At 38.7% G+C, this 26450-nt stretch overlaps 1 protein-coding gene and 1 long non-coding RNA gene across 2 annotated transcripts; one reads left to right on the plus strand and one right to left on the minus strand.

The window, feature by feature from the left end:
• Positions 1–1388: 1388 nt before the first annotated feature.
• ica1 (islet cell autoantigen 1) lies at positions 1389–24234 on the plus strand. The gene is made up of 14 exons (XM_015358204.2): positions 1389–1517; positions 7005–7044; positions 7596–7767; positions 8605–8677; positions 9909–10032; positions 11254–11452; positions 13213–13338; positions 14162–14260; positions 19117–19229; positions 20250–20299; positions 21076–21159; positions 22318–22584; positions 22986–23072; positions 24113–24234. The coding sequence occupies exons 2-14, from the start codon at positions 7028–7030 to the stop codon at positions 24232–24234; spliced, it is 1533 nt and encodes a 510-aa protein (XP_015213690.2). The 5' UTR covers positions 1389–1517; positions 7005–7027.
• On the minus strand, positions 22223–24117 carry LOC138241361 (uncharacterized). The gene is made up of 2 exons (XR_011190582.1): positions 23294–24117; positions 22223–22744 (listed from the first exon to the last, which is right to left on the minus strand). It is a non-coding gene; the product is annotated as an uncharacterized lncRNA (long non-coding RNA).
• Positions 24235–26450: the final 2216 nt, after the last annotated feature.

Below are 26450 nucleotides of genomic sequence, written 5' to 3' on the forward strand. Positions count from 1 at the left end.
GGGCTGTGGAGAGATCTCTCTTTAGCTCACGGGGCTAGGTCGCTGCAGAGAGACGCGGGAGTCCCGGGTTCGAGCCCCGGACGGTGCAGGGGCCGACCAGATGCGGCAAGGGCGCCCGCCTGAGCCCCCGTTGCGTTACAGAGACAAGCCCATTTCTTCAAGCCCAGGAATGTAACTCATTTTCAGTATAGGTTGTAATGTTTCCCAAAGTGACAATGAAAGTTATTCAAAATGATGCATTGTCTCTTGCATAACTACAGTATATAATCTAGTACAATATACTAGAAAGATTGGTAGTTGAACACTGTAGTAGTGACTAATAGATTGATATGTACAATTGTGGTTACCAGGTTATGAAAAACATATTGCTGCTCTGGAATCAGGCCAGAGAAAAGCAACCAGAAACACTCCGGAGCTAAAACAAAATGTTCTGAACTAATAGGCTAAAGATGGACTAGAATTAAAAATTTGAAACAAGCCCATCAGTTTATCTTTGTCTTTAAGGATTTTGAGTAGCTGAGTTACGTCTGGTGGTAACCTCTGCTGTTCAAGACTAAAAGGGTTAATATTTCAAGTTAACTGTGGTTATCATTGAAAAGCCCCTGGAGCTAATGTTATCTTCCCTTTAAGCAAGTGTGTGTATGCAGTGGGAGGTGCAGATATTTTTTCTACTGACGTGTTTAACAACAATAATCCTTTATTTAACCAGATAACTTGCCCTAGAACCATTTACAAAGATGACCTGACCAAGAAGCCTACACTTTCATTGCACAGAAAACAAGGCTAAGAAATATAAGAACAGTCAATGTGTAATACAACTTGGCATGACATACTGTAACAGAATGAAGTTGTGTTAACATCAAGCAGAAAAGCAGAAAAGAACAGACAGCTGAAAAGGCCCTGATAATATACTTTTAACTCTATAACCTTGCATTTTGTTTAGGAAGTAAGGATTTTCCTAAGAAACTAAGCTGCGAATCGGGTGTCTTTTAGACAATAAAGGTTGTCGGTGTAATTATGAAGTTGATGTAATAATAATTCAGTAATATATAGATTCAAAGCGTTTGAAGGATCCTGAAAGTTCAGGATAGCTATTCCACGATAGAAAAAAAAAAAACATTGGTTGATTCCGCGTTGTAGATATTAAATTCAGAGCAAAAAGGATATATCATTTTTAGTCACCCACACTTAAAACAGGTTTCTCCGTACACTGTGAAAACAACAGACTACAAATGACTTCTTCTGCACCTCCCTACTTCGTACTGTATTTGTTTTGTCAGCCGGGTATCAGGTACCCGCAGTGTTTGTACAGTATGAGCGCAGGTGCGGCGACACCCTCGCAGGGAGACCTGCTCTGACAGCCTACAGGACGTGTCCCCCGGAGTCCAGGGGATGACGTCAGCAGCTGATGCCTTAGCCGGAGAGGCACTGAGCCACCTGGGGGAGGCTGATGTAAAAATGGAGGAAAAACGATAAGCAACGTTTCGAAGGCGTTCTCGGGATATAACCATTATTTGGTAAGCTTGGTTTTCATGTTTTATGAACATGAGAAAGGCTTTGGTAACTGTATCATCTCGTTACGCGGAGAGGCAGCTGCTGTATGCTGGTGCTTTTTTTTTTACTGTATGAAAGCTACTGAAAGCCGCAGCCTGTTTCAGCCTCTCTTCAGCGGACGTGTTAACGTGTTAACAGAGGAGCAGGTTCTGTTGATTTTGGTGCGGCCGAAATGAAAAACAGCCTCGCAGGTCTGCTTCTCTTGCTGCTGCTGCGCCCGGTCTTGGCTGCTTGCGCGCTTAAGCAGCAGGACGAGGGCTTTAACTGGGGTACCTGCTAGGCTTTGACTAGCTCATCTTCCGGGGGCCTTGCTTTAGATTTGGTCAAATATATATAATAAAAATATCAAAGGTTTCAAGAATGTGTACGAGCTATCAAATGCACGGTGCTGTGAATCGTGCCGCTAATATGAATATAGAAAAATGGTATGTTAAATTATAGTGCTATTTTAGGCAGTTTTCGTATTGGTATACAGTATGTACAGTACTGTACTGTAAATTAATACTATAGTACTGATGATTTCTGTATGTACCTACTAATTTGAAACCTCTGTAAAACCCATGTATTTTGCCGATAGTGGTATTATTAATGGTACATTAAATGGATACTGTTTTACAGGTTATTATTTTCCGGTTGATTAGACTAAGTAACAGAAGACAGGAATTGCACAATCATGTACTTTATATATATATATAATCTCATGCAGGAATGTGAATAAATAATTCCAGTTTACTGAACATTCCTTATTTTGATTGTGATAAACAGTTACACTTATCAAGGTCAATATAAAAGTGACAGTGGCTGACGTTTTCTTGCATGTTTAAAATGTACTTCATCATCTGAATTGGGTGGTTATAATTTACACTGAGTTGCCACTTAGCCTAGGTCAGCTTGAAACAAATAAACTGCTAGGACCTGAGGATATTTTCACGAAAATGTCAAATCATGTCATCGTAAAGGGCATAAGCTTTAACTGGACAGACGTAAGCAGTGGAGTTCACCATTGATGTGTCCGAGGTCTTTCCCTCTTCCTAAACTGTGGCTCTGTGGCTCTGTTATGTACAGTATCTGGACCTTGTTCATGTTTGGGATACCAACCAAAAATGCAGATAATACAAGAATTAGAGGAGTGATCCAAAAAGGTCTGGACAAAGGCTTGTCTTCTGTCGACATTTTTCAAATTAAAAATGTAATGCTGATGAGTGCAAAATGATTCGTGCAGGAAGTAGAACACACCATAAATGGTTGATTCTGAGCTTCAGGTAGCTGTGCATGAAAGAGATCTGGGCTTTGTGTCCTGTGTCTTTCTATTAAGACAATACTGACAGGGAAATAGAAAAGATTACTGCATATGGGTATAAAAAGTGTGGAATTTGAATCAAAAATATACAAAGAGAATATTATGTTCAGATATTGTTATCATACCGTAAAAGTATATTGAAGCTTTAGAAAGAGTTCAAAGAGTGCCAACAAGAATAATTTCAGAAGGAAATTTAGTTTTTACCGTTTCAGAGGACTGTCATCCCAGTATATGGACAGACTAAAGGAGATAAATATCTTAAATGGAGAACAGAAGAGATTGACAGGAGAACTGATGTATGATTTGTATATAGTATATATAGTTGTATATAAACTACCAAATGGGTTGAATTATAAGATCCTAAGGTGTGCAGATAAGTGAACCCAGGGAAGTATTTCACCTTCAGGATTGAACAAGCAAGAACTTTTCTTATGTGTTTAAGTTAATCTCAGTTGGAAAGCTGGTTGTGAAGGATTTCGGCACGAGGCACGTGCTGGCCCTGGAGCTCCTCTGTTGAGGTTCCCAGCTGCAGGGCAGGGGAAGTGACTGCAGGGCAGGACTGTGCTCTCCACAGCTGGAACAGGGTTACTGCGCTTGGCGAGGAAGTGCTTTCAGTTTTTATTCTGCAAAATGTCATTTTTATCATTTGGTCATTCACAACAGCGGTGATCAGTGCTCTGGGTGCATTTCTATGTAATGAACTGCTTAATAATGTATTTGTTATAGAGGACAGAACATAACTAAGGTCTTTGTTCTCCCTAGATGAATTCAAATTTTCCATGCTTGCTCTGTACATGTATCCATTACCTCCAGTGAAAATGGTTTGAATAAAGGCAGGTCTAGCACTGGAACTCCTGTAACTGTATAGAACGTGTTTTTATTCTTTAACGTGCTTTTCTGCTGTGTTGGGATTTTTAAATGAAAGGAAGCCAGATTATCCTTCATTTTTTACTATTTTAGTTTAGCACATCTTTTTGTCTGTCTTTGTCCATTGTACTGATGCCCCATCTGTATTTTGTTGGTCTGTGATTCAGACCTTGGCTGTTTTTGCCAACAGTTGTGGTTATAGTCAGGTATGTTGCTGTGTATGTTACGACACATTATTCTAAGGTGGATAATGGATATCAAGGTTGGGAGACTCACTGTGTATTCTTCAGTTCTGGTTTCGTCCCCAAGTTATCTTATCATGCCTTTTCTGTAGGTCACTCGAGCTTTAGGGTGTATACTCTGAAAAAAAGGCCTAACTCTCTGAATGTCACATATTATGATATAACACGTTTGGAAATTCCTGGGCCAGTGCCGTAGGTTGTGTCAGATCTCTTTCGAGATCAGTCTTCTTGTACTGTCACCACAGCAGCCCTCCAGGAACCACCTGTGGATCCTGGAGGTACTGTAGCTCGGTGGCCACCAGTTCTTAGTGAAATCTGGAAGCAGGTCAAGGAAAGTGCAATATGCCAAAGATACAGGCCGATGAATAGTATTTAGAAAGAACAGGACTCATTCTAAATAGGAAAGTAAGCCTGTTGGATTGCTTCAATGGGTTTCAGTCACAGAACCAGGGGACAGGATGAAGATAGTCCTGTGAAGTCCTTTTGCTCAAAGCAAGATGGGGAACACTGCTCTGTTAGTTGGAATTGATTGCTATTGAAAGTGAGTCAAACCTTTCCCTTTTGAGAGAAAAAAAAATGACCAGGTAAGGAACACAATCAGAGACCAGGGGAGATCAGTTGTTTTTGCTTCTTATTGTTCAGTATGCTCATGTATTTGGAAATATTTATCATTTACTTTACGTTCGAAATACTTGCTTATTTACTAGACCAGTACTCAGGTTTTCTTGTTTTCTTGCCATCTGTACAGTTTCTTTACTACTTGTGCTGTGAATCAATTTTCTGAAGTTGTCTGTTTCACTGAATTTGTGGATTTTCTTCAAATGGAATTTGAGATCAAAGCCTTGTCTACCAGTGTTTCATTGAAATAGTCAAGGTAATTTAGTGTGAAAATTTCTTTTTTTCCTGAGTGTGTTTGTTTTTAGAAGGGGAGGGAGTATTCTTAAACCCAACTTCCTTTTCATCATCTGTCTTTTCCTACTTTTCAAGATGAATTTATCCATATTTCCCAGTATTATTGATAATACTAGCCTGGTAAGAATACATTAGCCCTTTACTGTGTCTGCTACAGATCCAACCTTCTCTAATTAAACAGCTGAAATCCTGCAAACCTGTTAATACTGAAGGTTGTACAATTACACAGGATACCATTTTATGTTTTGTTTACATATACAGTAGTAACACTTCAGAACAAAATGGCTTTGGGGATCAGAAGACCTGCACAAATACTAAAATAGAACATTAATGTTTATATGTGGTCTAAAAAGGGTTGAAATATTTTAAAAACATCTTACCTACTGTAGGAGTATTTTAATTTTTGTTAATGCCCTAGTGGAAAACACAGTGGGGATCACAGGAGGTTTGAAAAACTACTGTTCTACAGATCATGAGGTTTAAGTGTTGGGGGGGAGTTTAACATTGACATAGAAAATTCCAAAAATATTTGCTCTGCATCCAGATATTAACTTTAACTTAGTTAAACTTTAGCTTATTACTAGTTTGTCTTTATTAAAAATGAATGCTTCCTAAAAAGGCATTGTATCTCACAGGAAGGCTGAGTAGGCGAGATCAGATGATGTAATTGACCATTTCGGCCAAAATGTCTTCTTACAGTATTGTGATGACCACATGAGTGTCAACTGTGACCGCTCTGTGTGCCCAATGGGCTTCTGTGCTGGTTTACTGTGATACATTTTTAATCATAACGTGAATCTGAAGGGAGAAGCTGCTGCAGGTTGCACTTCTGTGCTGTATTCCTAGGTCTGCTTCATCTCCTGTTCTTTACACTCTAGACAATGTGGAGATGTTTTTTTTACTCTAAGCTGCAGGTCTCCAAACCCTGTCCAGGATCAAGGGTGAAAACCTCCCAGACCAGGTTTGGAGATCTGTGACTTAAAAGATCTGAAAGACATCAAATACGAAAGAAACCGTGGTCAATGAGAATTGAAGGATTTTTTTACCAGGTTATCTTTACATTACTTGATCTAAAAAAATCCATTCTTAATTGATCACTTAAATCAGAATGGTTGCTTACATTTTTCCAAGTCATCTGAGACACCGATTTTAAAGTATACCTACTGTATAAAACCTTCTGGATCAGGGCTTCCCAGGAGAAGAGCTGGAAACTGCTGATCTAATTCTTGGATATACAGTCCTGGCCCTGAAGGGTCAAGGTTTTTCGTGTTTTAACTCTGCCTGTGTCTATAAATGTAATTAGAAATAACCATTTGCTTAGATGAACTACTTTAACACTGTTTGCATGTCTCTATTAGTGGAGGAGTTAAGAGACTGACGCTGCTCCATTTACCCTTGGCAATCTGTGGTGTGATTTATCACATCTGCCAGATTCTGTGCATGATGTCATCCAACATAACATTTTGCTTCATGTTTATTTCTTACTATTATGAATATTATGACATGTCTTCAGCATCTCATTTTTATGTGAATTTTCAACACCAGAATAATTTCACAGGATGGGTTATTCCAGCAGGGTGAGAGGCGTTCTCGCATGGGCTCGTAGATTACGCTGAAGGGAGTGGCTGTCTGCGTGTGCTGAGCCACTGTGAGAGAAGACCACACTGGGAAACCCTCTTGTTGTGTTTTATTTGCAGAAAGAAATTGTCTGCAATACTGCATGACTGGTGTCTCTCCATCCCATAAAACCCCAGGTTTGATTTGATTGATGTAACTGCCAAGCTGCCAAGCATGTTAGCCATTCCAAGGGTAGAAGGAACACAGGAAGTAGCCCAGTGGGCTTATGGGAAGTGTAGTTCATCACAGCAATGGTTCTGTTTCCCACTGACAAATACCAGCCAATTCTCTTAACCTAATTTATAATGGTTAAACTGCATGTCTAGGCAACTAGGGTAAATTGGCCTTCAGGCAGGCTACTAAGTTCTGACTGAAATTGTTTGCAAACCGTGATTCCTTATCACAAAAAAATAGTAATAGTTTAATTATTTAAGTTTTTCTCTTATCTTTATTTTATAGCCTTGTATACTTATATGTTTTAAAAAAGTGATTTTTACCAATTTTAATTGCAGGTTGGAAGTGAAGTTTTGAAAATATGGATGGCCGAAATTAGTAAGTATGCTCGCTGAAGTCTTAGTGAAGACCAATTTAAAATGTTTGAGAGGAGAATAAAATGGAAAATTCAAAAGACAAAAAAAAGCTTTTCAAAATTACAGTCTGGGTTAGGAAAGCTCCAGTGTATTCAGATCACTTGGGTATTAGGTATTGGTGCAGTTAATGTGCCCCCATGTCATATTTACATTTATATTTCTTAATTGTATTGTATTTTTACAATGTGCTCTACATGTATGCAGTCCCTAAAGAGGTACTAATTTCACAATCATTTTCTATTTGTATTTGAACACATTCATTGCCGTTTTCAGCAGTGTAAAATGCATCATGTTGTTAAGTGAAACTGATCAACGGATTCGCTTTAAAATGTTGTTTGAACGAACGTTAAAAAAACATTTGATGAAAGATGTTGTATTTCTCCTGTAAAATGAGAAGAGAGGGTTTGGAAAATAAATCCAATAAATAAAATAAAAAGTTTTATTTTTTCAAATTCCGCTGAACTGGAATCGATCCAGCGTGTTACTGATATCTTTTCACCTGCGCCATTGTAGTGGGTATTCCCGTGAGCAGTACGACCGCTTCATACAAAGCCAAGATAGCTCTGTTGTGAACAAGTTCCAGCAGAAATACTGGAGGACTAAGCAGACGCTGATTAAAGTGACGGGGAAAAAGGAAGACGAACATGTTGTTGCCTCTGATGCAGACCTTGATGCTAAACTGGAGGTGAGTCCGCAGTAGGAGCCTGTTCTCCCACGGAATAATTTGAGATTAAATGTTCTTCACGTGTTTTGCTTGTGATGTTGAACTATTCATTCACAGATTTTTAATACCAGCTATGTAGAAAAACCCCATAAACACTGTCAATTTTAAAATGTAATTGAAAAGATATACTAAAATATAATTTAAATGTAATACATTCATAATGGGGAAAAAGAAAATGTTCAGAAAACAATCCCGGTGCAGTAATTGCTGCACAGAACAATTAGCTATGTGATACTTAATTCTTAATATGTTTGTTATATTTTTTTTCATTTTTTACCGTCAAAGTAGTTTGGCCTGTGTTTGAGTAGGTAGTCAAATTGAAATAATGGTTCACAGAGGTCCCCTTCAAAATTTTCAGAGCAAAATAGTTTTATATGTAACTGAACAACATTAAAATGTTTTGATTTATTTACTATCAAGATCTATTTAAGTTTCTTTGTTAAAATAGTTCTTGGACTAATAAACATGATATAATCCATAAGAACATGAGGGGAGGGCATTCGAAAAGTCCTGTATGAGGCTTTTAAATTCACCTCCACATATTCCTCTTGACCACTGTTTCATGTTTTGCTGCTGGTTCAGCGGGAGTTCATATGGTGTTTTTTATCCATTCACATGCAGCTGAACTTCCTGACTTTCCAATGTTCTGCTATAAGGCTTTTAAAGCCAGTCAAATCTTGGTTATTGATACAAAAGAAGCACCAAGCATTAAGGTCTTGGTTCCTCCCTCTGTATGATATCTGGCTTGAGTCCTTGTGCAGGTATATAAGAGCTAAAGGGTTTTGTATTTTTTGATAGGTGTTTCACTCAATCCAAAGAACGTGTATGGAATTATTGAAAGTCATAGAGCAATATCAGAGGAGAATTTGCTGTAAGTATTTTACAGGTGCTTCCCATTTTGGCTCCAGGAAGGCGTAAGATTGAAACGTTTTCATGAATGCATGAAACCTTTTGATCAGCCGGTTTTCATGGACATGTGACAGAAGTGCCTCACAGCTCCTGTGTCCTGGAGCAGCTCCTGAGTGAGTGGGCGGTTTCTCCCCATTTCCACACGGGTTTCTTCTGCCGTTTCAGGTTCCTCCCAGGAGCCAATGACATGCTGTCCAGGTTAACTGGTGTATCTGCATTGCCACCTACAGTACTCAGGCCATTGTGTGTGCCCCGTGATAGACTGGCATTCCATCCAGGGTGCAGTTCTGCCCTCTGCCATGTGTCCTTGCCTGCCAGGCAGGGCTCTAGCTCAACACAATCCTCTGAGGCTACCAACGTCCGTGAAAGTGAATGAATATGTTACAGGAAAGGTATAGAGGTGTTTGATTGATCACACCTTGAATGAAATATTTAGCTGTCCTTACTCTGAATATTTTTACTTGTTGCTCAGAATCACTGAAGGTGCACTTTTGTGGCAAACAGATCAGTGAAAGCAGCTGTTTCTGGGAGTAATGAGCATTCATACCCAGGTGCCTGAGTAATATCAGCTTTTCGCTTCGCAACAACTTGAAGTTTTTGATCCACCCATCCATTTTCTAACTGCTTCTTCACATTCAGGGTCACGGGAGAGCTGGAGCCTATCCCAGCAAGCAACGGGCCCAAGGCAGGACACACCCTGGATGGGATGTCAGTCCATCACAGGGCAGACACACACACTCACACCAGGACCAATTTTCCCAGAAGCCAGTTAACCTACCAGTATATTTTTGGACTGTGGGAGGAAACCCATGCTAACATACAAACTCCACACAGAGACTAACCCAGGGTCCAGAACTGAACCCAGGGCCCCAGTGCTATGAGGCAGCAATGCTAACTACTGCACCACTGTGCAGCCATTGTCTGGAAATACAGAATGAATTTCAGTGGTGTCTATTTTGCAGTTAGAATTGAAAGACACTCACATTTTTGTCACAGTACACCAGCTTCAGTGTATTTGGTATTTCCAAGCAACAGCAAAGATTGCAAAATCTGTTTATTCTTTACAGCTGTTGGAAAAAAAAATCCGTACATTTTTCAAGTTGCTAGTTAAGACTATAAGTGATGTGCACTTGCTTGTTTGATTTTTAAGTGCAATGAAAATGAAGACTGACCATCTCGTATATTTTTGCCAGTTTTATCTCAGGAAGAGAATGAACTGGGACGTTTTCTTAGATCACAGGGTTCACAAGACAAAACCCGAGCAGGTAAAATCATGCAGGCTACTGGAAAGGCACTCTGTTTCTCCTCTCAGCAGAGGTGAGTTCCTGGTTTCAAGTGCAGACCGGTCTATTTATTCTGAATAGTCTTTGTTAAAAAAACTTAAAAAACAATATAAAGTATAGTATGTTTCTTATATCATTATGACTGCCTTAAATAAAAAAATGTAATGCTGACATGTCTTTTAATTATGTTAAGAAGATAACCAAGCATAACTGCAGTTTTAGTGTTCTACCTTCTCACCATAAGACCAGCAGCCCTCTCACTCTGCAACTCACAGCTGGCAGCCCACTGAAGCTCAGCAGGTGTGAGCCTGGTCAGTACCTGGATAGGAGACTCCTGGGAAAAACTCCTTGGTCTCTGCTGGAAGAGGTGTTAGTGGGGCCAGCAGGGGGCACTCACCCTGCGGTCCATGTGGGTCCTAAAGCCCCAGTATAGTGACGGGGACACTATACTGTAAACAGGCGCCATCCTTCAGATGAGACGTAAAACCGAGGTCCTGACTCTCTGTGGTCATTAAAAATCTCAGGGCGTTTCTCGAAAAGAGTAAGGGTATAACCCCGGTATCCTGGCCAAATTTCCCATTGGCCCTTACCAATCATGGCCTCCTAATAATCCCCATCTATGAAATGCTCTGAGAATTCCACTGATAGCTGGTGTGTGGTGAGCGTTCTGGTGCACTATGGCTGCTGTCGCATCATCCAGGTGGGGCTGCACATTGGTGGTGGTGGAGGGGATCCCCATTACCTTTAAAGCGCTTTGACTGGAGTGTCCAGAATATATGTCCACTTATATATTGCTTACACTATATAGGTGTAAGCAATTATTATTATTATTATTATTAATTAAGACTCAGGAATGTTTGGGGTTTCTGCCTTTACTCAGGAACTAATCAGGAGTGTCCAACAGGCTCATTGTTTTCATTGATGGTAACTGTTCAGACCTTAAGGTTGCAAATGTGGGCAATTAATAATTCAAATTCTAATGCCATTTTCAGGAAGGTTTTAAGTGGCACTCAAACTGTGTTGGAAATAGTTACAGAATAGTTATTCCTGAAGGTCCGTCATTGTCCCGCTCTTCTGTTGGAGAGCTCTCCCTGAACATCCCAGAGTGCACATAGCCCTCTTGACTTGCTGAGACATGCTTAATATTTTGCTGTCGCTGTTACCCGCTTGAGTTATCAAAGTAGTTTCCAGAACATGTCAGCCACGGCAGCGCGTGTCCAATTATATTTGTATTCTTTATATATGTCCCCTAAAGGCTGGCTTTGCGTACCCCCTTGTGCCGACTGTACCAGGAAGTGGAGACATTCAGGTACAGAGCCATCTCTGACACTTGGCTGACCGTGAACAGGATGGAGCAATCGAGGACAGAGTACCGTGGGGCTCTGCTTTGGATGAAAGATGTTTCCCAGGAGCTCGATCCAGATACATTCAAGCAGATGGAAAAGTTCCGCAAGGTATGCACACTGTATGTTATGTGGATGGTTAAAAAGTTTGCCGTCCGTTCCATACCCTTTCTTGGTGATTGTGATTGTTCCCTACATCATCAGAGGTCCGTCACGTCTTGGTATTATTGATTCTGGGAAAAACTGAGAGGTACGGTCTCTATACTACAAGCATTCACTCTACCAGTGATGTGTTGCTGTTGTTTCTTCTTCCCACAAGAGGGTGCAAGCTGTACATCAGACAAATGAAATTATAATTTTAATGTGTGAGAGATTCACTATCACACTGTGCTATTGGAGAATAAGGGCCCCCCCATCAATCCTAACATAATGTACACGGTAACCTTTCATTCCAAGGATTGCATTCATTATCCTACAATAAAGGTTATTATTTATTAAATATGCATGAGGCTCTTAGCTTCATCTGAATGAGACCTTGATGTTTAAACAGGTCTTTTCTTTGCTTTTTATTTTTAATAGATCCATAAGCACAGAGTGTCGTATATGGTTGTGTAAGAACCAGCTGATTTCTATTCATCATCATCAGTTTAGAATATTACCGTTGAAAGGCCACGTAATGAGATGGCTGTTGTGGAGATGAGCACATTGTTCACGTTGTAATGGCCCGGTCTATCTTTATGTGTATGAGACAATTGTTTATTAGGTTATGGGATGCCTGATGCACTGTTTTAAGAGATTTAGGCATTTTAGAATATTTGTAGGAGAGAGCTCTGGATACACTTCTAACAGTTTTCAGCTGCATTGAACCACAGCCAGTCCTGTATTCCAGATGTTTTTGGGAGGAGATTCTGGTGTATTCCTTGCTATTTCAGAGAAGAAAGGAAATAGGCACAATTTAGTCTCACTCAGAATTTATTCAGTTAAACATGGCACATTAAAAATATGACTAATAGTTATTATTAATCATAACACGTTTATGGAATGGTTACATTAGTGAGAAGCTTTACTTATGCTACAGTATTTGTAACTAATGCATTGTCTTTAATTCAAGCACTTAAATTCTCTGACTAGTGTATAATTCTCCTGGAGCTAATTGTAGAAGGATACGTATAAGAAACCGCTTTCATGCAATGTGTTTTAAATACATGTAACTCTGGACAGAGTTGAATTCTTCATGGCATTTTAACCTTTCTTTGAATAAGACCATTTCAGCACTGATTCAAGCATTTCTGTTTCCAGACTGTGGAACAACTGGAGGTGTCATGGATGTGCGAAACAGGCAGTTTTTATGATCACTGATCTGTTAGTTTAGTGTCTTCCTAGAAGATGAGAAGTAATACCACTCTTCAGAATATTTCATACCTTAAGAGCTGGCCTCTGTGGAGATTGTATAAATAAATAGTACTCTCAATTTTTAGAGGATACAAATATTTTAAATCCTGAAAGGTATTGATGAAGTCAACCCTGTGGACTAACTTCAGACCAATAACGAAATAAGAACAGAAGCGGAATTCGACAGAGAATGTTCATTGAAGAATGAAAAGAGCAACCACTTATTCGTACAAAGGACTGGGTGCATCTTGAACAAGGATCCTTCAAGAATTCACATAAAAGTGATACCTGGATCTAAACCACAGATCTACTGACTAAATGAGTTACAGCAAAAATGGCCTCCCGTCATTTGACACCTTTTTATGTTCTTACAAATGAAAGACTTAAAGTTCGTTGTTCTTGTCGCTTTGCTCACACATTTAATCTATCGATTCTATTTTACATATGTTTCTGTAACATCAGTTATTTTTGTCTTTAAGGTTCAAGCTCAGGTCCGACTCTCTAAAACAAGCTTTGACAAGTTAAAGAATGATGTGTGCCAGAAGGTGGATCTCCTGGGTGCAAGTCGCTGTAACCTCCTTTCTCACGTGCTAACAATGTATCAGGTACACAAGAGAAAATCTTAAGACATTGCTTTCATTTTTGTCCCTACGGATACCTCCACGAACAAATGAAATAACTTCTTAAATTGCATTCAAACCATAAAAGAAGACCTCAATATTGAAAAATGTAATATTCATATCTACAACCTGCTATAGTATTTAATTGCTACTAATAAAGTATACATGTCTATTGCTTTGTCATAGCAGTTCAAGAGTGTCCTCAACTCGGACAAGGTTTATAGTCATCATGTCTGACAGCCTTTACACTGTGATTTCATCATGACAGTGGATCATGAGAGACTTTTGTCCCTACTGTTCCGTGTTAGTAGAATCAAAGTACAGGCATACAGGCTCTTAGAATACTTTATATTTTTTAAGAAGGAAAGAAACGAAACTAAAAGTGGCAAAATGTCAAGGCAAAGAAGCCTATGGATGTTATAATGTAGATTATAAGGTGGTTTGAGACCAGTGAGTGCCTGGTTGATGTCGATTGCAGCCATTCTTTTTTTCTTTACATAACGATTTAAAATGATTTTTGTGTAAAAAGGATCAATCTTGCCAGTAATCAAAAGATGCCCTCATACAGTATGTCAGTCATACAGAATACAATGACCGATTTGAGACCTACTGTACCTGTACAACATTTCTTAGAATACTCTGCTTCACTGGATTGCAACCCCAGTATTGGCAGAGGTTTCGGTGTGTTTTTCAATTGTTGCTCTTATATTCCATTCTTCCATGTTGCTTCTAGTTAATGTAAATCTTGCATTTTAAATCTTTAAAATACATTTTTATCCATTTTGAACTTTTTTCCCCCCTTTTGCAGACCACACTTCTTCACTTCTGGGAGAAAACTTCCCACACCATGGCAGCCATCCATGAAAGTTTCAAGGGCTATCAGCCTTATGAATTCACAACGCTGAAGGTAAGCTTCTATTTAGTAAGAACTGAACAGGTATGTCGAAGTGGTCTGTGTGCCTGTGAGAGACGAGTCGATTTAATTTTCAGTGTAACTATTTCTTCCTGTTTTCAACAGGCTTAGTCTGTGACTTAAACCTTCCACTTTTAAGTCTTTTGAGTTTCCAGGTCCCCTGTCCTTGTGCGCTCTTTTGACAAGACATGAGCTTTGTTCATTTTATTTTTTTACCATTTGTTGAATTCATTGTCACATTATTGCATTATAGTAGTTGATTAAGGAACAGAATTCATTTTAGAAATTCTAGGCATTTATTTACTCTTTATAGCCCTTGCAAATATATTTAAGTTGTAATGTGGTTATTTTACTTCTACATTTCAGTGATAGGGGGAAGGAGTGTCCACAGTATCTGAGAGATGTAGCCTAAGGTTTGAAACTCGTATGTGACCATATGTTTTAGTGTTAATATGTGGCAGCAGTCTCTTGCCCTACATTCTGTACACAAAAACTCATTTGTCTTTTACCTTATTTTTAATTTATGTACTGTATAAAGTAATTTAAATTGGCAATATGAAAACCTCTGTAATATCTTCAGAGTGCATTTTTATTAGCTTTTATTAATAACAGTTAATGATTGTAGTGTGGGATTGCATTTTGTTATGTAATACCATGTGTACTGTATGTGAAAATGTCTGGGTGGCAATCGAAGTCTATATGTTAAGATATAACGTTTCTCGGTTTAGTACAGTATACATGTACAATACAGAGGTGCAGTAAAGCTTCACATTAAAGCAAGTGATGTGTGGTGTAACTGGGCATGATTTTGAGGATGAGGTTAAAGGTCATTAATAGAATGGAAGGGACATAAGGACATAAGTGTTGCATCTTGGATGTTCTAAATAAAATCTTGTTGAAAACCCATTTCCAGCTTGCAGTGATATAAATAGTACTGTAAAGTTCGTTATAAGTCTTACATAATGCAAGATGTAGTTAATATACTGTACCAGTACAAACACAGTACAGAACTAAAAAGTAAAAGGGAGACAATGTTCAGGAAGTTTAACTTTAAGTCACTGAAGTGGAAACTGGAGCAATTCATCCAAAATACAGTATTTGGGACAATGTAAAAATACATAAATTACATTATGTCACCAAAATACATATACAAAATACTTAGCAAATCACAGAATAACAATAATAAACCACAAAATAGTAATAAATGGTCAAGAATACGTCCCATCCAATAAAATAGTTAATGAATGGATTTCTCAAGTTAAAGATTTCCAAACATTATTGATGGCCATTGTGAAAGGGAAAACATTTTTATCATTACAGTTTATTGATATAACCTTTTTACCTATGACAGGATACAAATTTTGGAAGCACATTTAGAGAGTTTGCGCTTCCTGAGTTCTCCAATAAGGCATAAGGCAGGTTTTAGTGAGATGCACTGGCTGCCAAACACAATAGCATTTAAAGAGACTATGTAGGTGACTGTCAGTTTGTGGACTTTTCTAAATCGGTTAATATTGTTCTTATAAGCCATAAATATATCCTGGTATTTTAGAAGTAAAATTTGGCTGATTCTGTTTGAGCAGATTCCAATGCATGCCTCTTTGACCTGGGAAAAGTCTCGATTTAACATGGTAACCATACCCCATATGCTGACAGCAATGGTTGTCATTATTTGCTGTGCATAACTCCCATGCTGAGAAAATCTGTTTCCTTGATTAAGCAAGGATATGGAACGCAGTGAGAACTCTTTGTTGGTAGTTAATATAAAAATAAACCATATTAAAGTGTGGTAGTCCGTCAAGCATGGTTTGTGTAATGATTGCAAACAGTCACAAAATGAGATTACGGCATACTGTGTTAGTGTAATTACACTAACTTCTGTTAGCTACCTGGTTTGTGTACAAGCACAGCGGATGCATCGGAAATCAGTTACAGAGCACCAGGTGAGGCAGAAGCATGACAAACCAACAGTACATAATTGTATCTTCCGTTTAAACATCAAGTTTCATGAAGAACTGCAAAGAAGAAATGTCTTTAAAAACCTGAAGGAAGTAAATAGCTGCATCGATGAGTATATCACTGCATTGATTGTTTGGCTGCTGTAAATACTGTATCAGGTATTGAATAACCTAATAGTTTGCTTTGGATTTTTTCAATAGATGAAGAAATATTTTCCAAACATAGACTGGTTTTGTCATGTCTATCATCACAGAATGATCTGTAACAGTGCATTAAGTGCACTGCACCAGTGACAAAAGTGATGTTACCCTCCTATGAAATCTAGACAGTGTACTGTAAATCTCCGTCATAGGTGGGGACCCAGTCTTTTCAAGTGGTGACCTGATCTGTTGTCTGGGGATCAGTGCTGTGCTCAGAGCCCATAAACACCTGGGACTGAATCCTAGTAGGCACAGGCTGAGCTGCATTTATCACATCTGGACATTAATTAATGAAACAAGTCATAGGTTTATTTCATGCTGAAAAGAGAAGAAAGAAAACACAACGTTTCAGCTGACCCGAAGAAGGCTCCCCAACCAAAACGTTGTGTTTTCTTCTCTTTTCAGCATGGAATAAACCTATTACTTGTTCCTTTGCAGCCTACGCATGCAGACGGTTTTTGTCCAACTTAAAGAAGAAATTTATTTCAAATTTATAATCGGCATTTTAATATTTTTCTGACAGGAATATATAAATAAAACTCTTGATTAGAAATGAATCTTTATTAGTGAAGCTGACTGAAATCATTCCAATGTTATTGAAGAATTACAAACTAAAAGTCTTGCAATGTTCAGTGAATGTATACTGCACTTGTTCCAAACGCTCAGCCTCTCTCTGTGCAGTTCCACTATCACTGGAGAAGGTGATTAAATGAAAATTAAGTCTACCTTAGAGGATCCTGCTCCAGGGAACCAGCACACCTTCTGGTCTCGGTTCCACCAAATCACACAATTAATTATTGAACTCCTGTGCAATTTGACATTTGTCTGATATGTTAAAAAATAAAGTATACATTAGGCAGTATTTCATAGTCACTTGTGTGAAGACACAAATGGGGAGAATACAGCGTTATTATGAACAGTCATTTATCCACTTTTTTATGTGTTAAAGGTGATGCGATATGCTTTCGCCGTTGAAAGAAGAGATTTATTGTATTAAGATGGCCAGGAAAATTAAATCAGGCAATCAGTTGTTTCTAAAAGAAACCTGTTTAGCACCAAATAAAAAAATGTGTTTTGTTTGTATCTGCCTCCACACTGTAAAAGCTTTCATCTATTGTATAACTGCAACTAGCTTCCACACAGGAGCCATGAATATTGCAAGGCACTTGTGAGCTCATGATGAATACTGTGACTCAGCGGGAGCTCTTGTTTTGACTCATAGACTGCAGCGCTTTCTCCAGAGTAATATACAGTACACAGCCTGTGTGTTGCACCCATTCCTGAAATCAGGTCTGTGCTGCACACAGGATGTTGGCAGTTTTTCTGCTTCCTCCTGTGCGGAATATTCTGTTGCTCTGAGATGAGGATGAGAAAGAAGCTTGAAATAAAAAACCACACAACGGAATACTCCCCCCGCCCATCACATGAATCGTTGCATTGTGTTAAAAAGCCATGCCAAAGGGCTGAAGTACTTTTGAAATAATGGGCATCTGTTGCTGTGGTAAACCGGGGATATAAAATATGCATGACCTCAAGCATTGAATGTTTTTCGGTTATCCTCCTCTGGGATTTGACAGAGGGAGAATCCTGAAAGATATTAACCCGAGTTTCACAAACCAGGTTTTAGGTACAGTACCTGGACTCTGTGCCAGATGCATTCAGTGAGCTCAAAGGGAGGGCATTTGGAGGAAAGGAAACTGCATTAAATGTAGAAGGAAGCTTTATGTACTGTATGTTACCAAGATGAATACTTGAAGTAGATTGCACATTCACAAAACAATTTTAAATGCCCAATATGTCTTTTACATTATCAGCATAGCATCCTGTTGCAGAGCTAGCATGCAGCTATTTACAGTGTTTTTAGAAAGGTCTAACCAACTGATGGATGTGTGTATGACCTAATGTATTTTAGATATTTAATATAACAATGACAGGAAATTGTATTTAGTAAACGTCCTTAACAAATACAACCATTATACCTGTAAGGCTAAAGATATTTGAAAAAATCTTTAAAATTATCCTAAATAAGTTAAAATAATTCACTTATATTGTACATACAGTAAATGTTTACCTTCTGTCTACCTATTTATTATTCTTTTATTGGTGCAACTCTTACATTGTACTATAATTATACATTTAGGTATAGTAAAATTATAATATGCATTTAGGTATTGTAAAATTATGCAGTTATTATTGCTAACACACTCATCTTTGTTATGTAAGCTTAGCAGTGACATAGAGGAGGTTCAGCACAAATTGGAAGATAATGTATGTGCAGCCTGGAGGATACAGCCAGCTATTGACATGGTGTAGGCTTGAAGCCATATTATCTAGATCATAGATAATACGGCTCCGGATCCCCAAAACAGTTTATATTTTTGTACTTAATCGATGTATTATTGTATTGTGTTCCTGAGGCCATCCATCACCACTAAAGACTCACTAAAGTGAAAAACAAAGCACAAGTGTGTTTTGAAAGAATTGTCATAGTTGCTATTGGGAGGGTGACAATTTTCGCAATCAATTTGGACAGAATGCTGCTGAACAGGGAAGGGAAGCAGCTGGCTCTCTCTGGAAACCGTCTGACCAAAGTGTGACCTTTGGATTGCGCCTTTTAATGGGTAAAATAAAAGAGGCGAAGTGGAAATGCATTCCGTGTGACTCATCCTTTTCTGCCTTTATGACTGTAAGAGCCTGCAAGACCCCGCGAATAAACTGACGGATCAGGGGGCGAAGAAGAAGAGCAGGAGGAGGATCAAGGGGAAGAAGGACAGCAGGGAGAGGTCACCTGACGTGGATGAGCAGTGAGTCCAGCAGGGCTGCTCTTCCCCTCTAAGCGTGTGTCTGACATGAATATTGCATTGGCTTCTCATGAAGTACCTGGATAAAGAAGCCAGTCATTACTGTCAGGTTTTACACCACAATTAACAAAATATGAGCACCATGTACAGTATTTTGTATGTTAAAAAATGATTCGTTTTACACCCATTACACTTCCAGTGTTAGGCCTACTGAAACTGACCATTGAGGACAAACATTAAAATGTGTTGCTTTTTTAAGAGTACAACTACTGGTATGAAATCACCCCTGTGTCTGAGGGTTTTTTTCTGACACTTGCTGTTTTACTGGTGCTTGTATCCCCCCTGTGAGCTAAGACTTACACAGTCTCTGCTTAAGAGAAACTCTGGTTCGACTTTAGCAGCTTAGTTGGCAACAACCACGGCCAAAGACAAAAAATGTCCCAGCGTGGTGAAGGTGCTTCATTTTCAGTTTTCAATCTCAAGTAAATCCTGGAGGTTTTCGTTCATACTCTCCTGTCCCAGAACTACTGTAGGTATTTTAATACCTTTTCACCCACTTGGGATAGTTTATGGCTTTTACAGTATTCTCTTTGTATATTTTGAACATTAAAACAAAAAAAGTACTTGTCTTCATTACAGTACTTGAAATATAGAAACATGGGCCTAGACAGTACTGGAATGGCAGACCTTCTCGGAAGACCAGGGTGCTGCTGTAAGTAGTGTTGTAGGTAGTAAACAAACCCTCCTCCCCTTAGAGTCTGGCACACAGCACTGTGTGAAATGCTGTCATATAGGCCTGGAGCAACTGTGGATCTTATCTGGTTATCAGACACTCTGTGATATTGTAGCATTTCCTTGCTGAGCTTAAAGTATACTCGGAGCCTGTGTGTTAGGAAACATTACAATTTTGCAGAAACCGTTTTATTAGTACAATATGTCATTCACATTATATTGCATATTTATCTCCTTTTTCCATAATCGTTTTTGAATGATGTTTATATAACTATTTTATTGTTTCTTCAGGCTCATTTCATTAGACAGTGAAAAGCACAAAGAGGAATCAAGCCATACAGGTAATTCCACTTATTAAAACACTGTTTCCCCTTTAAGTAAAATAAAAAAATATGCGTGTTTGTTAACTGTTTTTTAACATCAAATGTTTTTGGGGTTTAAAGGCTGAAATTCTCTGAGTTTGTGAAGCACCTTGGTGCAGGGTATCATAAAATAGGATGTGTGATAGGTGGGGTCAGAGTAAAACAGACAAAGGCAAGATTGACAAGAGCCCTATCACAGCTAGGGAGCTTAATGGTTTACCAATCTCAAAACAAACATCTCTCGAAATCCAGTCTCTCCCTGGATTTCCTCCACAAAACTCTTTCAAACAACTCACAGCCTCTCTGTTTCAAATGTTGTCCGGGCCCCACAATTGGTCACTACCTTCTCCCTTCCCTGTGGCGGATTGCACTACCGAGAATCTGTCCTCTGTTCCCAGATGGCAGACTGACCAACAGGTGGAAGCCTGAGCTTCCTGCTTTTTTAAATGTCACCTGATCAATTATCTTGCAGCAACTGGTCCGGTGACTGAGGGCACCAGCTCATTCCACAGCATTCTGGGAAATGTGATCCAGACTAGAATCTTTATCTTACCACAGAGTAATGTTCCCCAAACCAAATCACTGCACGTCTTCACAAAGAGACATTTTGTTTCGTATAAATTCCAATGAAAGCCAATACTAACAATATTGCCAGATCTAACGATTTTCATTGCTCATTTGGAATTTTTTATTTCTACTCGATAGAGCTGCTATTGGCTGGTGGAGTATTTGTTTGTGCTCTTTTTCCATTACAGTACATTCTGCATCTCTACACCACAGTGGGGAAGGCTTCTCACCAGGCTTTGAAGAGGTGAATTTAAGTGGAAACCAAAATACAGGTGAGTGAACACTTTTCTTTATTATAAAGATCTGCAGTAGCAAGTCGCAGTAGCAGTAGAAATTGTGGGGTGCGTAGTTTTCAATAAGACATTCCTTTTGAAACATGTATTATATTAAGCTTCAAAAAGAGCCCCACAACAACACATAATGCTATTTGCTAAATTAACGATATATCTGTAAATAGCAATTCAGTCCGATTTATTTCAGCATACACCTCCTGTTTCCTGGGAGTCTTTAAAGTGCAGTTAGTGAGGTATCTATAAGAGATTATAAGAAATTCCCTGCCACATACAGTACTTCCCACATAAAAACGCAATGTGGAGGCTGCAACATGAATTAGGTAGGTCATACAACCTTGTTATCTGATCTGTGGATTGTTAAATAATTAAAGACATTCTCAGGTTTTTACAGCTTTTATGTGGAATGTAATTGTAAGACAATATACATGATAATTCACTCCCTGAATAATTCCTTTCAACTTGATTATAATGGCACGTGACCACTCCAATCCTTCTTTAGCTAGGTTAGAATGTCTTGGTTAATATGAATGCATTGACAGAGTCTGCTCACTTGCTTACGTAGCTTAGGTAAGTAGGTCCCCTATAAAATGTACTTTACTGTGTGAAATTAAACTGGATATATTTAATAAACAGGACAAAGCACCCTTTTATTTTTGTTCTGTTTTGTGTTTTGTTCCTTTTTGCCAACCCATTGATTTGTGAAATCAAGGCAAACGGATTCTCTTTCTGTGAATCTGGGAAGAACTCCATTGACTCTTAGTGTTGTGTCCCTATACAGTATATCCTTGTAGATCACAGCTTTTTGTGCTACAGTATGTGCCATGTTATATGTGAATCTCCAGAATATGCGGAGTAACATAGTAGTACCTTGTCATTTATATGGATTGAGGTTTGAGGTGTTTCCCTGAGGTGTTTTTTTGCTTACGTCCTAAGGTCCTCCAGCAGACATGAATATCTCTCAGTGATAGGGATCATCTTTATGGACTGTGCTGTGCTAAAGGGGTTACAGTATATACTGTATATCGAGTGAAGTATGCACAAATTGGCCTGTATTTTATTTCTGCTAGTCAGACATGTCCGGCCAAACAGCCTTCAAAAAGTGCTGTGTGTTTAAAGCAGTCCGTATTGTCGTTTCAGCCCAGCACGATCTGCTCTCAAGCCTTCCCGAGCAGGAGGGAAGTGAGAAGGACGAAATGGCCTTACTCAGCGAGATCCTGAACAGCACTTCTCTGGAAGAGGGGGGTTTCAGCCAGGAGTGGCAGGCGGCCTTTGGAGAGGAGACCCTTGCGAACAGTGGTGCTCAGCCAGCCGCTGGAGAGCCAGTGCAGGAGGCGTCTTCATCGGGCTTCCTTCCTTCTCAGCTCCTGGACCTTAATCTGAACAATCTCCAGTCTTCCTTTGCTGGTAGGTTGACGAGGAATCTGAGGATGCCGTATCGCTCTCCGGTTCCAATTTCTCCTCTAGAAAACTCTTTCAGAGTTTATTTTCCCGACATTCTGAAACTGTTCGCCCGGGGCGTACAGTGAAGACGGTGTGAAGTAATCTTTTGACTATGTTGCAAAATCTTTGTTAAAAAAATTTGCAATTAGTTAAAAGTCATTTGAAAACCAGATTCCACTGTATTAACATGATAAAGTAATAAAATATTAACATCCTATTTAGGAGCATTTCAAGCATTTCATGTTATCCAAGCACAAAAAGTAGAATACATTTAACATCTAAGTCATTTAACAGTATCCTTGACCTTGCTGTAGCAGAAATGTATATTTCAGCATTATGGAAGTACATTTTTAACTTGGTTTCAGATTGGGCCATGAGTAACCGCCAGCCGGCAACCCAAGCATTGGAACAGTCTGGATCTGACCAGAACATTAGCAGGCCCTCGGTGAAAGGTACTCCAGTTATGTACTTTCAGTCTGAACACTTCTCCAGACTTGATCTGATTGGGAACATGTCGTATGATACTTGAAGGAGTGTTTAGCAACGTACCGGTTTAAATTTGAATATCCATGTGCTCTGTCGTGAGTGGCTGAACCACTATTAAATGGGTGGCATATCATAGATTTAAAGGGAAAGTGCAATAAAGGTGCAATAAAAGGCAGCACTTCTTTACCCAGGGGGCTGTGGAAGTCTGGAACAGGCTGTCAGCGTTGTGGTTGAAGGTGGTACCCTGGCTTCTTTCAAGAAGCAGCTAGATCACTGAATCAATCAGCTGTTCATCACCAAGTGGGCTAGGTGGACAGAGAGGCCTCCTCTCGCTTGTGAACTTTGCGTTCTGATAAAAAAAAATCAAACAATTGAATAAATACAATACTTCTATTGTGTAAGAGTGCTGAATTTATTTTCATCTTTCATCTAAATAAATTATAGAAACAGCCACCGCTTACTAACTTGACTGCACTTGCATACAAACCTGAAAACTATATAAAAAAATTGTACACTAACTTTGAACAGCTAGATTAACACAAGCCTGAATTGTATTTCCATTTCATAAAACCAACTTACTAAATTTACTTAATAGAAGACGTTTTTTTTGATAATTGTTAAATTCCTCTGCAGAATGGTACATCAAGGTGAGTCACCTAACACTCTTTATAGACTATATCATTTTTTTTTATTTTTGTATCATCCATTGTTTGACATTGCAACAATCTCGAGGAGTATTACATCTCTACACGATCAAAGGCTGTCCTGAGATCATTTCTCTTAGCCCAAGAGAAACTTATGGGCCTGTTTTCGGCTCCTCTCCTTGTATGGACAAGTATGAACACCAGAACTGTACCTGAGTCCTTCAGGGGGGCACTGCTGCACTGCCTGTCTACTTCACTATGGCACCTTCTGAGTATTTTCATCCTGGAATTAACAGCTGTAGGTTCTGTAATCGATGTACTGTAATGTAAAAACCACCCTTTCCTTCCTTCTCTGTTTATAGACACCCCACAGCCAGCTAAGGACCTGTCGGCTTGGTTCAACTTGTTTGCTGATTTGGATCCGTTATCCAACCCAGACGCCGTTGGAAAAACGGATAAAGAGCATGAACTGCTCAATGCTTGACCCTGCAATTATTTCACTTGCTGTTTCAGTCTTTTTTCCCCACATGCGACAAGTAGATGGTGAGAGTCTCCATTTTTGCCTTGCCACTAAAAATACTGCTATAGCTAAAACGTGTGTTACTGTATCTTTTGTTCACATTATTTGTTCAACTTGTTATATAAACTGTAAATATTTTGAGAAAAAAAGGGCAGATTTGTACGCTCCATTTAAGAATATTTACTTGCTAAATGGGAAATATGGCCTTTTTTCTGATCAAGAATAATGCTTCTTATTGTAAACATCAATTTAACACCCTAACATTACATTTCAAAGTAATACCCAGAGGTGATCATTTCCCTGTGTTGATTTCATAATATTGCATCTTAACAAATCTTGCTTGATAGTAATTGGTTGAAATATGTCAATGAATAGTTGCCTACCTCAGATAATTAGACCCTTTTAATTTCTGTAGTATTAGGTTTAAAACAAAAGAATGTAATGTATAAGCAAACGTATCCAGAATGTTTGTACTGTAAATGTCACACTCTGGGACAAACATCCTGGAAGAAATGAATTCACTTCAGTATCCATATCCATTGTTGTTCCTGAAGAGTGAACTGACTCCTCTGAACATTTTAAATGATCTTCCCTTTTCATAAATGTTTTACAGTACCCCAGTCTCAAAATATTTTAATCATCATTCCAGAATGAATATGAATCTTCTCTGCAGTGTCTCTAAACGTTGTTTCCTGCCACATGCACATTTGTACTAGTGTTGCAAAACTGAGTGTGCTATCTTTGACAATCCATCACTGCATGAATAGTTCACATGGAAAATAAACTGGCTTATTTCATTCATTGTATTTGCATAAGATCAGAATATATACAGTGATGAGAATGATTATAATTAGAAGCTTTCAGAATTTTATAATCACATTTGCAGTGTCCATGTGGAAGTCTGTTTTGTTCAGTTATAGATGATGTATTCACATCATTAAAGTGAATATTTTTAATCAAAACTCAAACTGAATAATTAAGTGAAAGAAGTTAAATGTAAACAGAAAAATGCAAAGAAAAATCAAAAACTATAATATATTGAATGCATAAGTATTTCTCCCATTGGTTAATATTTGTGGAAGCACCTTTGGCAGCAATAACAGCTGCAAATCCTTTCGGATACAGTATGTCTGCCAATTTTGCACACAGGGATGGTGCAGTTTTCACCCATTCTTCTTTGCAGACTTGAGAGTCAATGATTAACAGTGGATTTCAAGGCTACAGTAGATATACATTTTCTATTGAACTCAAGTCCGGATTGTGACTGTGACACTAAGTGACATTCACTTTTTTCTTGTTAACCATTCTAATATAGCTTTGTGTAATTGTCCAGCTGCAAAATTAACTTTCTTTCCATTAGCACACTTAAGCAGGTTTTACTCTAAGATGTTCCATCTTTATTCCCTTTAGTCTTGACAAAATTCCCAAGCCCTGCAAATAAGAGGTAGTCCCATAACATAATGCTGCCGCCAGTGTGTTTGACAGTAAGGACAGTATTGATGTGCTATACTGAGTCTGGTGTGGATGTAAGACCAATTTCACCTTTACTGACCATAAAAACCTTTATCACATAATAGCAGTGTTACCTAAATGCTTTATTGCAAACCGCACATGGGATTTGAGATGGAGTCTAGCTATGTGATGTTATTGACTCGTGCACATTTTGTCCCACCAAACCAGCTTCCTGTTTACCCAGCTGTTCAGTTTGGAGGGACAGCCTGACTAAAGTTGATGACACATCTTACCACCAAGTTACTACGTATTAATGATTGACACTACCATGTCCGAAGGCACATTCATTGTCTTTGAAAATGTGTATACACTTCTCCTGATCTGTGCCTTTCTGCGACTTTTAACCCCAAGCTTTTTTTTTGGGATTGAATCTTTGCAAGTCATTACCTAATTTGTGGGACCTTACAGGGGCTGGTATAATAATTATGAAATAACATGAGTCAGAGATGAAGGCCACCCAAGTAATAAAAGTGTTTTCTCGAAGTAATTCTGTGAATTTAGGTACGCTTTAGCAAATGGGGTGAATACATGGGCAACATTTTCATTTTGGATTTATCTTTTCATTTCTTGATGTCATTTAACGTTCACCCATACTGAATACGTATTCAGTTTGAGAATTCAAGTTTTGATTAAAAAAGTGTAAAAGGTTTGTAATCCAACTAATTGGG

The sequence above is a fragment of the Lepisosteus oculatus genome, chromosome 10 (genome assembly GCF_040954835.1).
Source record: "Lepisosteus oculatus isolate fLepOcu1 chromosome 10, fLepOcu1.hap2, whole genome shotgun sequence".
NCBI lineage: Eukaryota > Metazoa > Chordata > Actinopteri > Semionotiformes > Lepisosteidae > Lepisosteus > Lepisosteus oculatus.

What these genes read in the sequence shown, in the direction of transcription:
- ica1 (XM_015358204.2), top strand. An exon ending in AAGTGGAAACCAAAATACAG is followed by an intron (nt 21,160 to 22,317) that starts GTGAGTGAACAC and finishes TTGTCGTTTCAG; the next exon opens with CCCAGCACGATCTGCTCTCA. An exon ending in TCTCCAGTCTTCCTTTGCTG is followed by an intron (nt 22,585 to 22,985) that starts GTAGGTTGACGA and finishes ACTTGGTTTCAG; the next exon opens with ATTGGGCCATGAGTAACCGC.